Source organism: Felis catus, chromosome A1, assembly GCF_018350175.1.
Source record: "Felis catus isolate Fca126 chromosome A1, F.catus_Fca126_mat1.0, whole genome shotgun sequence".
In the NCBI taxonomy this organism is placed as follows: domain Eukaryota; kingdom Metazoa; phylum Chordata; class Mammalia; order Carnivora; family Felidae; genus Felis; species Felis catus.
In genome coordinates this window covers 25292037-25307840 of record NC_058368.1, presented here as the reverse complement: position 1 = coordinate 25307840, position 15804 = coordinate 25292037, and the positions used below count along the sequence as shown (strand labels likewise).

The 15804-nt window shown below is 46.7% G+C and overlaps 1 protein-coding gene and 1 long non-coding RNA gene across 25 annotated transcripts in view; one reads left to right on the top strand and one right to left on the bottom strand.

The window, feature by feature from the left end:
* Positions 1–6643: 6643 nt before the first annotated feature.
* On the bottom strand, positions 6644–11057 carry LOC123384122. Its single transcript, XR_006594798.1, has 3 exons — positions 10941–11057; positions 8763–8942; positions 6644–8629 (listed from the first exon to the last, which is right to left on the bottom strand). It is a non-coding gene; the product is annotated as an uncharacterized LOC123384122 (long non-coding RNA).
* The window catches only part of CBY2 (chibby family member 2), a 160929-nt gene continuing 156105 nt past the window's right edge, over positions 10981–15804 (top strand). For 18 of the 24 annotated variants that reach the window (XM_045053123.1, XM_019826714.3, XR_006594748.1 and 15 more), the window contains exons 1-2: positions 11036–11175; positions 11656–11736. Coding sequence is in view for 2 of the 24 variants with exons in the window: in XM_003980399.5 (XP_003980448.3) it covers positions 11058–11131; positions 11655–11736 (156 nt within the window). In the remaining 22 variants the exon portion in view is untranslated. The other 6 variants (XM_003980399.5, XR_006594760.1, XR_006594767.1 and 3 more) reach the window with 6 other exon arrangements.

Below are 15804 nucleotides of genomic sequence, written 5' to 3'. Positions count from 1 at the left end.
GAGGATTACCGGGAGTTTGTAAGTTTTATTAAATTGAATTGTGTTGTATTAATAGGCATTTCTGAAGCCAAGATTCTAGAGATCAGAATGTCAAATTTTTTCCCTCTTGGCTTCACTTCAATGATTATAATGGAAAAAAATGATCTTTAAGTGAGACTTCTGAACAACATGCCTTGCCAATGATGGTCCTCGTGGAAATACAATCCCTTTAGCCACTCAAGCCTGCTACCGTTTAAAGTTTGAGGGTCTGTCTGGATGTGTATGAAGAGTTTTCAAGGATTCAGGTCTTTCTTTTAGAGCTATTACTTGTATTTTCTACTCAGGGGGTAAAAGGACAATAATGTTCAAGTGCACAAAATTTATCCTTAGGCTCAGCTATCCTCAGGATTAGTACTTGAGGAGAGAGAGTAACACAATTCTCTCTTTTTGACTGGTAAGTACTGCCCCAGCCGGGACATCGTAATAGGACAAAATGCTGTCCCCTTAGGGAAGATTCTTAAGGTGATTTGCCCCTGTTGGTCTGGACTCCTGGTGAGAAGGCACTGTGTGACCTGCTTCGAAATCTTCAAGGTCATTTGTGTGTCTTATAACATTAGGGATCCCAAACTTCACTGTGCATTGGAGTAATTTAAAGAACTTTCCAAAAACAGAAAATATGGGGGCTCCTGGGTGGCGCAGTCGGTTAAGCGTCCGACTTCAGCCAGGTCACGATCTCGCGGTCCGGGAGTTCGAGCCCCGCGTCAGGCTCTGGGCTGATGGCTCGGAGCCTGGAGCCTGTTTCCGATTCTGTGTCTCCCTCTCTCTCTGCCCCTCCCCTGTTCATGCTCTGTCTCTCTCTGTCCCAAAAATAAAAATTAAAAAAAAAAAAACAAAACAGAAAATATGGAGTATTCAGGCTTCACCCTGACGTGTTGTTAACTCTGAATTTTGGGGGGGTGGCTCGGGGGGAATTCATATATTCAAAAAAACGTGCCTCGGGTCGGGTCCGTCCATTTGGAAATGGTGCTGGCTATGTTGTTTGCCTCTTATGAGCCGTCTTTGCCCTTCTCTTTGCTCTGAGACGCTGGCTCCATCGAGAGCTCTCTTGTTCTCTGCCTTCTTGGACTTGATTTTGGGACCCCTCAACAGGAGGTAAGAGGGATGAGAGTAGTGCGGTCGGGCACACTTTCTCCTGATTCTGCGTGCCTCCCTGCTGCCTGAGGCATCTCCTTGGGTTTGCTGTGGCCCTTTGACTCAAGACATTGCTGTCTTCTCCTTCTTTTTATGGTGGTAAACCTGGCATGACATTATATGTTTCAGGCGCCCAATGTTATAATTCACCACCTGTATGCACAGTGAAGTGATCACTACCAAGTCTGGTCACCCTCCGTCACCTTACAATTGACCCCCTTCCCCTCTGGTCATTCGTCGTCAAGCTCTTGCTGCAGAGCCGCTGAAGCCAGAAGTGCACAAAGAACTAGAAGAGTTTATGGAGGCAATGAACCTGATTTTAACAAGTGAGAAAGAAAGTATAAAATGCCAGGACTTTTGCAGTGCTTTGTGCCAAGATAGAGAATGAGCATAAAAATCTCTCGTGCTGCAGGGAGTTGTGCAGTTTTCTCTTAAGGAGCAGAGTGTTCCCGGGGCGCCTGGGGGGCTCAGTCAGTCAAACGTCTGACTTCAGCTCAGGTCATGATCTTGCTGCTCATGGGTTGGAGCCCTGCGTTGGGCTCTGTGCTGACAGCTCAGAGCCCGGAGCCTGCTTCGGATTCTGTGTCTCTGTCTCTTTCTGCCCCTCCTCTGCTCATGCTCGCTCATGCTCTCTCTCTCTCTCTCTCTCAAAAATAAATAAAGATAAAAAAAATTTTTTCTTTAAAAAATTTTTTTTCAGCGTTTATTTTTATTTTTGGGACAGAGAGAGACAGAGCATGAACGGGGGAGGGGCAGAGAGAGAGGGAGACACAGAATCGGAAACAGGTTCCAGGCTCCGAGCCCTCAGCCCAGAGCCTGATGCGGGGCTCGAACTCACGGACTACGAGATCGTGACCTGGCTGAAGTCGGACACTTAACCGACAGCGCCACCCAGGCGCCCCCCCAAAAAATTTTTTTTAAAAGAGCCAGTGTTCCAAATTTGCTGACCCTTTCTTGGGGTGGCAAATGACTGTTAACGGTCTGCTGTCTAGGAGCCATTTTTTTTATTAAAAAAAATTTTTTTTAAGTTTATTTTGAGAGAAAGAGAGCGAGCAAGCACAAGCAGGAAAGGGAAGAGAGAGAGAGAGGGAGAGAGAGAATCCCAAGCAGGTTCTGTGCTGTCAGCACAGAGCCTGACATGGGGCTCGAACCCATGAATTGTGAGATCATGACCAGTCATGATTTCTGACTCATGAAATCAAGAGTCAGACGCTCAACCAACTGAGCCACCCAGGTGCCCCTAGGAGCCATTTTTATTTTTATTTATTTATTTTTATTTATTTATTTTTTTTTTTATTAAAGAAAACCCAGCAGGATCTTTATTTGGCAACAGTTAGCAGAGATTCCCTAAGTATCAACTCAATGGGAAATTGGTAAGAAATATGCCTTCTCCCAAATTCTTTTTTTTTTATATGAAATTTATTGACAAATTAGTTTCCATACAACACCCAGTGCTCATCCCAAAAGGTGCCCTCCTCAATACCCATCACCCACCCTCTCCTCCCTCCCACCCCCCATCAACCCCCAGTTTGTTCTCAGTTTTTAAGAGTCTCTTATGCTTTGGCTCTCTCCCACTCTAACCTGTTTTTTTTTTTTTTTCCTTCCCCTCCCCCATGGGTTCCTGTTAATTTCTCAGGGTCCACATAAGAGTGAAACCATATGGTATCTGTCTTTCTCTGTATGGCTTATTTCACTTAGCATCACACTCTCCAGTTCCATCCACGTTGCTACAAAAGGCCATATTTCATTTTTTCTCATTGCCACGTAATACTCTAGGAGCCATTTTTAAAAAGAAAAATAAACCACACAATTATTTTTTAGCCTTCACGGAAAGGATGATGTTTTAAGAATGAGAGAGTTTAGAGGTTTTTTTTTTTTTTTTTTGAAAAAAAAAAAACAACAAACTTCTTCAATGAAGAAAGTGTTTCGAAAATGGAGGCAATTTTTAGTAAAAAATTTTGCATTATTTGGGATAGGACTGAATATTGAGTATTGTTATTTAGAAATTGCAGTCAATATATATTTTTTCATTTGGTTCTATGGATCTTTGTGAGGTACTCCTCAGTGATAGCCATTAAATTAAAAAATGTGAGGAGCGCCTGGGTGGCTAAGTCGGTTAAGCAGCCGACTTCGGCTCAGGTCATGATCTCGCGGTCTGTGAGTTCGAGCCCCGCGTCGGGCTCTGTGGTGACAGCTCAGAGCCTGGGGCCTGTTTCAGATTCTGTGTCTCCCTCTCTCTGACCCTCCCCTGTTCATGCTCTGTCTCTCCCTGTCTCAAAAATAAATAAAACGTTAAAAACAAAAATTAAAAAAAAATAAATTAAAAAATGTGAGTCAATTGAATATAGAACTTGACTTTGGGCTCACTGTGTTAAGCTAAGATTTTGAGAATTACGGAACCACACTCAGTTACACTCTGTTCACTAAAAATATGTATATTTAAATGTTTATTTATTTATTTTGAGAGGAGGGAAGGGGCAGAGAGAGAGGGAGACGGAGAATCTCAAACAGGCTCCGTGCTGTCAGCGCAGAGCCCAATGCGGGGGGGCTCGACCTCATGAACCTCATGACCTGAGATGATATCAAGAGTCAGATGCTTAGGGGAGCCTGGGTGGCTCAGTCGGTTAAGCGTCTGACTTCAGCCAGGTCACGATCTCGCGGTCCGTGAGTTCGAGCCCTGCGTCGGGCTCTGTGCTGACGGCTCAGAGCCTGGAGCCTGTTTCAGAATCTGTGTCTCCCTCTCTCTCTGCCCCTCTCCCGTTCATGTTCTGTCTCTCTCTGTCTCAAATATAAATAAACGTTAAAAAAAAAAAAGAGATGCTTAACCAACCGAGCTGCCCAGGCACCCCACTAAAAATATTGATAACTTTTTGTAGAAGCAAAATATATTTGTATTATTGATAAATAAGGTACAACAACGTTAGGATGAAAGAGTGACTTTATCTTCATTTATCTTGTAAAAATTTCCGTTTGGGTAAGTTTTATCATATGCATACCATAATAACTTTTAAAGCACCACATTTGTAAATTAGGAAATGCACCTGTAAAGGGTGGCACTCAAGAGAATTTACTGGTAGGATTTACTGGGAGAAGATTTTGTAGCTCACTGACTGTAGATTACCGATGATGGTACGTAGTTCTTAATACAGTCATTTGAAATAGTGTGGGTCAACTTTATGAGAGAGTCCGAAGGATGTCTAGGGTCCAGGTTTCATACGCGGGATCTCAGGGTGTGTTCGCTGATAGAAACTCTGGTTTATAAATAGTAATGGCAAAAAAAAAAAAAAAAAAAAAAAAAAGGCCCAGTAATGGCAATGCAGAATCAGATGCACCTAAACTTTATTAGACACCTACGGCATGCCAGGCACAAGGCAGGTCACAACAAACCATGCCATGGGGACTGCTAACCCATTTTACAGATGAGGAGACTCTGATTCTGAGGTGAAGTAGTTACGCAGGGCTACACAGACGGCATGGAATATGCAAGCTGAAGACTTCCAAGTCCAAGTCCGGGATGCTCCCCTCGCTCCCAGTACGCAAGGCAATATTAAGGGCTCGGAATCGGAGGTCATGTCCTAGCTCCGACACTTGCTGAGCGATGGTAGGCAAATCACTTAACTTTTTGGCGCCTCGCTTTCCTTACTATAAAATGGGGCTAAAAGCAACAGGTGCTTAACCTTCTTGAATTGTTGACAAGATTAAATGGTACTTAAAGGGCTGATAACAGCGCCTGGTACATAGTAAGCACTCAGTAAATATCTCCTGTTTCCTCAAATGCCGCTCTCTCGTTAGATTACGGTCCTTTTGGGAGCAAGAAATGGCATCTGATTTCTTCCCCTCTTTGTCTTCCTCATCTCCGCTACCAAGCACACTGCCTTGCTCAGAGACGATGCTCAAGTAAGCGTTCATTGATAAGGATTTCAGTTCGCCTCAACTTTCCAATCAGTAAATATTTATCGAGCGCCTGTGTGTGAGAAGCCCACGCAGCACCGTTTTGAAGTCTCGTCCTGTCCTGTGTTGTCTAATTTAATCCTCACCGCCACCCTAAATTGTAAGAACAATCGTGGCCATTCTGTCATCAAAGAAACTGAGGCTCGGCAGAAGGAATGCGGCAGAGGTCCAGCAGCTAGATGGGGGTGGACCCAGGGTTCCAACATAGGCACTTGACTTAGAGTCCGTGTGTCTGTCCACCGGCCAGTGTGGAGGCGAAGGTCTCCTCTGACACTATCACCTTAAGAGGTTGTCCTTGCTTATAGGGATGTAAGCCCAGTCTCAGACGCATGCTTTGGAGACTGAACACATTAAAACTCACGGAGCAAACTGAGTAAATGGAATCCTTGTTACTTCTTTTTTTTTTTTTTTTTAAGTTTTTATTTATTTATTTTGAGAGAGAGACAGCGTGTGAACAGGGGAGAGGCAGAGACAGAGGGAGAGGAGAGAATCCCAAGCATGCCCCCCACTGTCAGTGCGGAGCCCCACGAGGGGCTCAGACTCCCAAACTGTGAGATCAAGACCTGAGCTGAAATCAAGAGTTGGATGCTTAACCGACTGAGCCACCCAGGCGCCCCTCCTTGTTACTTCTTGAAAAAATATTTTAATCGATTTATTTGGCACTATTCAGAGGTCACATGCTATTTGTTAGCATTTCATTATCATTAAGGAGCAACTGATGGCTAATTAATTGAAGGGATTACACACTTAACTAATTAGATAATTTTTAAATTTCGGCTAGATTGGAGTGTACAGAATCACACAAATCACAATTAGAGTTGTGCTAATAAACAAAACCTTCAGTTTTGCCCCCGGTTGGTCAGAAGGGGAGACCCCCCCGACCCCCCACTGCGTCTTCATTGGGAAGCGTTCACTCCCATGGCTTCTGATGGTCTGCAATGACAAGGCCAATTATCATCTCCCACTGGGGCCAGAGACCTCACAGTCACTTATTTTTTTAAAATTGTTGAAGTGGGGCGCCTGGGTGGCTTGGTCGGTTAAGCGTCCGACTTCAGCTCAGGTCATGATCTCACGGTCCGTGAGTTCAAGCCCCGTGTCGGGCTCTGTGCTGACAGCTCAGAGCCTGGAGTCTGTTTCGGATTTTGTGTCTCCCTCTCTCTCTGCCCCTCCCCTGTTCATGCTCTGTCTCTCTCTGTCTCAAAAATAAATGTTAAAAAAAAAATTTTTAAAAATTGTTGAAGTATAATTTGACATACAACGTTATATTAGTTTCAGCTGTGACATTTTCCAAACTGAAGGAGAATTTCTTAGAGACTAGAAGTCTTCTCCATCGGACATCTTTTTTTTTTAATTTTTTAATGTTTATTTATTTTTGAGAGAGAGCGTGAGCGGTGGAGGGGCAGAGAGAGAGAGAGAGAGGGAGACAAAGAATCAGAAGCTAGCACCAGGCTCCGAGCTATCAGCACAGAGCCCGATGCGGGGCTTAAACTCACAAACTGTGAGACCATGACCTGAGCTGAAGTCAGATGCTTAACTGGCTGAGCCACCCAGGTGCCCCTCCATAGGACGTCTTTTAATCGAGCCTCCCTCTTGGATCAAATGAACAAATGGACTAATATGAGGAAAAAGTCAGAACTTTGGGGGGGATTTGTAGCACTCCCAGATTCAGAAGGGAAGTTTGTAAGGATGGCACTCAGCTCCAAAGACCCACGAGTTTCGATGTTACTTATGAGGACCAGTCCTACACACGGTCTCCTTTCTGATTTTAAGAAGGGTTTACTTAACCTGGTTATCTTTGGAACTTGGGAGTGCCAACCGTTCTACTTTCCGGCACATTCTACCTCTGTTGGTTTCTTCAATATTCCCACACAGGTGGGTGGTTCTTCTATCAATAGCAACCATTCATCTCAACCAGCTGCCCCTGATAGCTGCCATTTTATTTTTTCACTGCCTTCCCTCTTAGATTTTTCCAACTGTTGACCTTTATTTGTTGCCCAATAGACTTACCAGCAGGCTTTCTTGGACTTCCTGGCTCCTACCTTCTACTTCCTCAGAAGGTGAGGGCCCCCAACTGTCTCTAAAGAGCTTGGCTCCAACCCTTGTTATCTGTACTCAGTGTGCTCCTTTGGCACCAAAGTAGACGATCCTCTGCCCTATGTAGCACAAATAACACATATTCCCATCATGTCCTGCAATTTAGAGATGACAGGCATCATGATAATTTACTACACTCATCCAACTTTCATCCTCTTCTCCATAAATGAGGAGGGAAAGGTCAGAATGTCCCCTGCCTGGCCCACCCTCTGACTCCTGGGCCAACAGCTACGGTTTCCGTGACTCTCCGGGGAAAGGCAAGAGGCCCTGGGCTCTCTAATAGACCCTCCCGCTTGCTGAATTTTTCCCTGTGATTCATCATCAGACAGTTGCATGTAAAGAAAGCCTGGAGAGTCTCAGATGCACGCTTGCCCTTTCCCTTTGTCTCTGCTCTACCTGTCTGTTTAGATTAGAAACCCACGAGGCATGTCTGCCTCCATGGTCTATGTAGCGCCCACCAATTGTGGATGCTCACGGAACGTGGATGATTGATGACAGTGTTAATCTGAGTAATAACAGGCATTTTGGGTTTCATCGCAAGGAAGCTTCTCCGTACTGGGTTACGGATACATGTGTTCTGCAGAGAAGGAAGGAGCCCAGCTAATGGACAAGTAGGATGGCTCCGTTTGAAATGCTCCTCCCTTAAAAACAAAAGCCAACTCATCAATCAGGCAAATACAAAGCCTTCACAAAAGCTGTCCTATCAAGAATGGTAACGGTAGCCCCAGTTGGGCGTCAGCTGCTTGAGATTTTAAGTCAAAGGGGGAGAGAGGCGATTTCGTAGGAGGGCTCCAAGGCAGTGATTATTTATTGAGAACTTGCTAAGTGTCAGCTCCTTTATGTGTGGTATCTCAAATTACTTATAATTTCCTCATCTTGGAGACAAGGAAACTGAGCTTCTGTGGGGGGGGGGGGCAGTGACTTGTCCAAGTCACATGCTGTGTAGACTAGATGTTTTAGTCCCTCTAAAATCCCTATGTTGGAGCCCTAATCCCCAGTGGGATGGTATTCGGAGGGTTAGCTTTCGGGAGGTAATTAGGTTTTGTGAAGTCTTGCGGATGGGATTAGCGTCCTTGTAATAGATGAGGAGAGGCACGGAACACACTCTGTCGCTCTCTCTGCCATATGAGGACACAGTGAGAAGGTGGCCGTCTGCGAGACAGGAAGCAGGTCTCATCGGGAACCCAATCTGCTAACTCCTTGATCTTGGTCTTCCCAGCCTCCAGAACTGTGAGAAACAAGTACTTGTTGTGTAAACCACCCAGTGTGTGGGACATTTTGTTGTGCTGGACTGAGCCAAGACATACGGCCCGGGAACTCCTTCTTGGCCTTCAGATTTGCGCATGGCCTGCTGACGTCAGCGTCTGTGACCTTGCTAATTGCATCCTCATTTATTCTGATCGGTGCTCTTTCTCTGGGTTCAATAAAAGAAGTTCTTGTTATGCTAATGTAGTAGGACAGTCCCTGTGCCCTTTTGTTTTCGTCCCTCCCCTCAGCAACCCCCCTCGAAGGACAGGAGGGAGTGTCTGTGGTCAGGTCATACTCACTGTTATGCTGTGAGAGCCATCACTGTCAGCCACAGATACCGTAGCTGCCCCTTCACCCGGAGCCCAGCTGCTGAGCAGAAAAAGGCCAAGGACCAAGGCAGAGGTGAGGAAGGAGGGAGCCCACAAAGAGAAGGGCCCCTGGGCACCCATCAGAGGAGGACTCCACTGGGCCACTTGGCACTGAAATGGGAAAAGGGAGGATTTCCACCATTATCTGGACCCTGGGAGTTTTCGTGATCATCCGACAGCAAGACTTCCCTTCTAGGAATGAACCATACCCTCAGTTTCCCCTGAGATCATGGGTATAATCTGGGGGAATCACTGTACAAAGCCAAGAGGAACTTAAATGGGGTGGGGCGTTTATGACCACAATTAGAAAATTACATTAAAAAAGAATCACTTAGAGAAGTTCCTCCCTTGAAAATAAAAATACTAACGAATGTGAATAATTTCTTATATGCACATATATAATAGTAATTAAACACCTCAGGCTTATTAGCTGGTTTCTTTGTCCGTGAAGAACCTTACGGGGCAGAGCTCGTGTTCCTTGGCCTTAGAAGTGCCTCCTGTGGGAGGAAGGCGCTCCTCTGAACCTATGGGAGGTGAGCAGTCAATTCTTTGATAATGTGATTAATTACCTTCGTGTTTTTTCCATACATATATCTTTGAATTTTTGTACATTGGATTTTCTTAAAGCAAGGCTTGCTTGTAATCTGGGTGTGGAAGATTCCAGTGGGTAGTTACGGTGTCCCTGGATCTGCTGACCCTGGTCCACTGTTCTTTCCCCCAAACCTGGCATAGTAGTGCCATTGGAGCTCTCTGCCTAATAAGAGGCTAAGAAACACAAGAAGGGGGGCGCCTGGGTGGCGCAGTCGGTTAAGCGTCCGACTTCAGCCAGGTCACGATCTCGTGGTCCGTGAGTTCGAGCCCCGCGTCGGGCTCTGGGCTGATGGCTCAGAGTCTGGAGCCTGTTTCCGATTCTGTGTCTCCCTCTCTCTCTGCCCCTCCTCCGTTCATGCTCTGTCTCTCTCTGTCCCAAAAATAAATAAACGTTGAAAAAAAAATTTTTTTAAAAATAAAAAAAAAAAAAAAGAAACACAAGAAGGCTCCCAGTAATAGTCTGTAGAGGCAAATGACTTGACAGAATGCGGCCAGGGGGCCGGGCTACCCCTTTCATGAAGCCTGGACGTCAACACTGTGGTCTTGGGTTTTGTTCCCAGTTCCTGGCACAGAGGTCCTAAAACCCTGGGAATTTCCCGAGTGGTAGAAGTGCCTTTTATTATTCATAAGGTGCCTGTCTAAGACACATCTGAGTTTATGGTAATGAAGGGACTCTTGGTGGCCCTTAGATGGCTTCAGGATGGACACTGCCAGAGGAATCGACCATGTGCAATCATGTGATTGGAGGGTTGTAACTCTCAGCATCCCTCTACCCCCGGGAAAGGGAGGGGTTGGGATGGAAATTTTCAATCACCAAAGGCCAACGACTTAATCAACCACTGCCAGGTAATGAATCCTCTATACAAACCCTTAAACGATAGGGTTAGGAGAGCTTCTGCGTTGGTGAACACACGGAGGAGCTGGGAGGGTGATGTCCTCTGCAAGGGTATGGAAGCTCCGTGTCCTTCTCCCCCCATACCTTGCCCTAAGCATCTTCCATTTGGCTATTCCTGAGCTGTATCTTTTATAATAAAACTAATGGTAAATAAAGTGTTTTCCTGAGTTCTGTTAGCTATCCTGGCAGATTACTAAAGCTGAGGCGGGGGGGGGGTTGTGGGAACCCCCAATTCATAGCTGGTCAGTCAGAAACACTGGTGGCCTGGGAGTTACAACTGGTGTCTGAAGTGGGGGCTGTCTTGTGGGACTGAGCCTTTCAACTTAGGTGACCCGACACCAACTCCAGGTAGAACGTGTCAGAATTGAATTGAATATAGGACAGCCAGTTGGCCTCAAAGAATTGGAGAATTGGTTGGTGGCAGAAAATATCTCAGGCTACATATCTTCCTTTGGTCTGGAATGAGTTCAGTTTTGGTGTCTTCCTTCTTGAGTGATACAACTCCAAGTAGAGATGCTACCTTTAGAGAGAGGATAGGGCTCTCGGCCCATCTGGGCAGTGGGGAGGTAAATAGGATGACCAAACAGGGGGCTGGCGTTTGGATTATTGTGTGTCACATTCACCTTGATCAGTAAGCTGGACACAACCAGGGTGAGCTCCTTCTGACTGTTAGATGCCTCATTCCCACCTGTGATACTCAGAGAGACCATGAGCCCTTAAAAACACCATATTGTTTTGTGATGTCACCTCTGGAATGTTCTGAGTGTTTTGGTGACCAACTCCTGCACAGGACCTATACCCGGCACCTAACACTGCTATGGCTTTTTACTTGAGGTGGAAGTAATAATCTTAGCAAAGGTAATAGGTTTGGGCATCTCTGCTCCTAAGACTTTTTGGCGGCCCTTGACCCCAATGTGTCTCAATTTCTTTTCTTTTTTTTTTTTTTTTAAAGCATTTCTTTATTTTTGGGACAGAGAGAGACAGAGCATGAACGGGGGAGGGGCAGAGAGAGAGGGAGACACAGAATCGGACACAGGCTCCAGGCTCCGAGCCGTCAGCCCAGAGCCCGCCGCGGGGCTCGAACTCACGGACCGCGAGATCGTGACCTGGCTGAAGTCGGACGCTCAACCGACTGCGCCACCCAGGCGCCCCTTAATTTCTTAAAATCACATCTCATCAGATGCCATCTTCATATGCTTTCAGACTCAGATTTTCATAATGTACATAAGTGACGAGAGGGGCTAAGTGAGTAGAAAGTCTCTTGTTTTTCAGGTGAGCAACTGAGGCTCAGAGGACGGGCTAGGAAGCAGAAATTGTCTTATTTTCTCTTTTCCACAGCACTCAAGGCCAAATTTTACAAGAAAAAGAGATACCAGGTCTGAAAGCCTAGAAATTCCCATCAACGTGGTTCTCCCTCAGGTAGGGATATTCACAGAAGGGTGTAACTTAGTTGTAGCCAGAACAACTCACCGCTTTCCAAACTTTGGCAAGATAGGTAGCATAAGCAACATAGTCAAGGCCTCAGATTCAAGCTGCCAACCAGCCGTGTGCCGGGCAGTGGCGGCGGGGAGGGCGGGGGCGGTTGCTTAGCCACTCTGGGCCTTGGGCTTGTCATCCCTCAAATGAGGAAGGCGGGTTTGGCGACCTGGTAAGACCTTCCAGTCATCACAACACTTAAAGTTTCCATGACGCTCTGGAATAAGCCCTTCTTCTCAGACTTAGATCTTTTGGGGCTTGCTGTTGTACATCCACCCTGGAATTCTGAGGGGTCGGGTGGGGTGGGGGAGAACGAGAACGAGCACTGGGACCTGGAACCAAATTCACACGACCGAATCCGTTAAGCAGAAAAGCTAGGACGCGGGCCAAAAGGTACATGGTGCTTTGGAGATGTCAAGAGATTCGGGGCCTGCCGCACACCAAAGGTAGAGTGGAAGGGGGACTCAGGCCGGAGGCCAATGAATGGGTGAAGCGTTGGCAGGCCGGAGAGTCTGAGGTCTCCTCCTGCTAAGCAGCCATTTCCTCGGTGGGGTTCTCCTGACTGGATTGTTTCCACTGCTGCTATGTCACAAAGGGGGCGGCCTTACTTCTTCAGAGTCACCTGAGGGCCTGTTGGAAGATGATGGCGGTGCAACCAGGGGGGCTGAAATGTAGGGTGGAGGAATCCGGTGCAGAGGTAACTACCTGAAAGCTACATACGGGGATGTGTAGGGACAGGATCGATCATCAGTGGGCATCATATCTATCTATCTATCTCTATCCAGATATATATATAGATCTATCTATCTAAATAGATAGATATGGATAAATAGATAGATAGATATAGATAGCTACAGATATATCTATCTAGATATATATACTATATATAGATATCTATATAGATATGTATAGATATAAATACATAGCTAATATGTATATATACATATAACATATTTAATGTAAAATTACATATATAATATAAACTATATAATTATATATAGTAAAATTATACATACGTCTTCTAAAGCCGTCTCGGGGCGCCTGGGTGGCTCAGTTGGTTAAGCGTCCGACTTCAGCTCAGGCCGTGATCTCACAGTCTGTGAGTTCGAGCCCCGCGTCGGGCTCTGTGCTGACAGGTCAGAGCCTGGAGCCTGCTTCAGATTCTGTGTCTCCCTCTCTCTCTGCCCCTCCCCTGCTCACGCTCTGTCTCTCTCTGTCTCAAAGGTAAATAAAAACGTTAAAAAAAATTAAAAAAAAAGCCATCTCAAGGATTTTCAGAAGAATAGGATTAGAAAGAAAACCTTCAGCATTCTTTCAACAGGTAACAATCTAGGCAAGTATGTTCAGCAGGAGGGAGAAACAGGACACAAAAACATCCCAGCTATTTGTTTTCAAGTTATCCTTATAACTTTTTTTTTTTTAACTTTTAAAATGTTTATTTTTGAGAGAGAGAGAGAGAGAGATAATGAGCGGGGGAGAGGCAGAGAGAGAGGGAGACACAGAATCCAAAGCAGAGTCCAGGCTCTGAGCTGTCAGCATAGAGCCTGATGCGGGGCTCGAACTCACGAGCTGTGAGATCATGACCTGAGTCGCTTAACCGACTGAGCCACCCAGGAGTCTGTCCTTATAACTTTGTAATGGGCAGCCACTTCATCAGTTTCAGCTCATGAAGCTTAGAATACAAAACTTCGTCCTGGTCATCAGACGGCATGGTTTCCCCGTAGGGTTCCTACGGCTCTTAGGAACTTGTTTTAGGTCTGATTCTATCCACTGAAATGCCACGTAGTTCTGCTGACCACTACTCCCCCCGAGGGTGCGTTTGCTCCTTTGGTTTGTTCACAGCCCACGTAAATCACTCTCTGCATCACTAAGGGACGGGAAAAGGGTGCCAACCTGGGGGTGGGGGCAGGAATAGGGTCTGAAATCGGGATCATGTGACGGAGAGGTTGGAAAACGTCTTGAATCTACACCTGACGTAACTCTTCCTGCTTAGCTCCCAGAAACAGGCCAGCGTGAAGGAGCAGAGAAGGGGAATAAAACCGGGGGGGGGGGGGGGGGGTGTGGCTTAAGGAGGCTCAAGCTTGTTCTGGGGCCATATCGACCATATCGAGCGCTGATTCGATCGTGTGGCAGGCACTAGGCCGTGCGAGTGTGAGGTATAGATTGTACAGGCGTGGGAGCCGGGAACCGCAGCCGCCCCTTTAGTAACGGCAGAGCTAGAGTTAGGGGCTTTGAGCCCAGGCCAGTGCCCACTCTCACTCGGTCACACGCCAGGCATGTGCCACCAGGCTGGGCCTGGCCGCTTCTCAGCTCCCTGTTTCTTCTCTCGCTCTTAGGAAATAGCACCTCCTCGGGGCGCCTGGGTGGCGCAGTCGGTTAAGCGTCCGACTTCAGCCAGGTCACGATCTCGCGGTCCGTGAGTTCGAGCCCCGCGTCAGGCTCTGGGCTGATGGCTCAGAGCCTGGAGCCTGTTTCCGATTCTGTGTCTCCCTCTCTCTCTGCCCCTCCCCCGTTCATGCTCTGTCTCTCTCTGTCCCCAAAAATAAATAAACGTTGAAAAAAAAAAAAAGTAAGGAAATAGCACCTCCTCTCTCTGCATCCCAACTGCTTGTCCTTAGCTCCCTGAGGGTGTCAGCCACACGCTGCTTTATTCTGGGATCTGGTCCGTCTTGTTTAGAAGGGAATTTCGACAGCAGCTCTGTGTCTCCAGAAAGTGCCTCGGGCCTCCCAATCGCGTTGGGCATTTGGGCTTCTCAATTACCCGGCAAGTGCCGGTGGTTCACTATTTGTTCTCACCCTCAGGTCTTTTCAGGTCTTATTGATTTCCAGTTTTTCTTCTCACATTAAATATTTGTGTTTTCTGATCTATTTCCCAACAGCGCATTAACTTGCCAGCCATCAATGCTATTTCCTGCCCGAGCCATCTGACCTGGTTCCCTTTGCACATAACGATTCCATTCTCGCGGGCTTCCTTATTTCCCCAATGAGTGCTAGCAGTGTGTCTCGTGAAGGCATTGTTTATGGCTGGATCATTAACGAAGGGTCTACACCAGACCAGATCGAGCTCCAACAGCACCCTCCAGTGCCCCGTGCAAGCCTCTTATTCCCATTCTCCTTTGTTAGGGCTTGTTCTTCAAGAACAGGGAGCTATGGAATCTGCCCACAATACCCACGTCTCTCCCCATTTGAGTAACTTTTAGGAGGAAGATCTCAGGAGATTGCATGTTAAACAATTTGCTGACATTTATTTGATCACCTATGATGGCATCTTTTCCTTATTGCTGTCAACTGTATAATTCTCTCAAAATCGATCACATGGGCCTGGGAATCATCCTCTTACCTGTTAGCATTTATCAAAACCAACGTCGGCCATATCGGGGTACTAGGCAGCTGAGTTAATTTCACAGTAGGATGACACTCGGCCCTTGTCCCTTCATCTGAAAATTAGCAGCCTACCCAGCCCTTCCTTTCGGCCTCCTGGGGATCTCAGCTTCACGTACCTGAAAAATACCTCAGGTGGCCCATGTTCTTTGCTGTAACCCTCAATAATGCTGGGAAAGTAGGTGTTTAAAAAAACCTGGTCAATAGGTTTTGAGTCTGCTGGGGCATTTGAACGCCTCTTCTGGTCTGTGGTAGCCGTAGTTTTCCAGGAGCAGAGAGCACTCTAGAGTACGTCAGCTACACCTGCCTAGTTACTGTCCAGTCCTCCCCAAACGCTTTAGATGGAAGGCCACCAACCTCAGACACTGCACCCTGGAAAGTCCCACTCAGAGAGTCCTGGTCCTTAGAAACTCCATGGATCTCCCCCTTTGTTCCCTGCCCTCCCCCCCCCCCCCACCTTCCTATTGGCCATTCTTCCTCCATGTTCTCCTTTTGCTGGAGGCCAGTGATCTGACAAAGGCACTCAGTGGTTGGTGATTTCGAGCATTTTCCTTGCAAGACCACTTGCATTGACAAAGGAGATGCTGGGGTTGCCTGGGCAGCTCAGCAGTTTAAGTGTCCAGCTTCGGC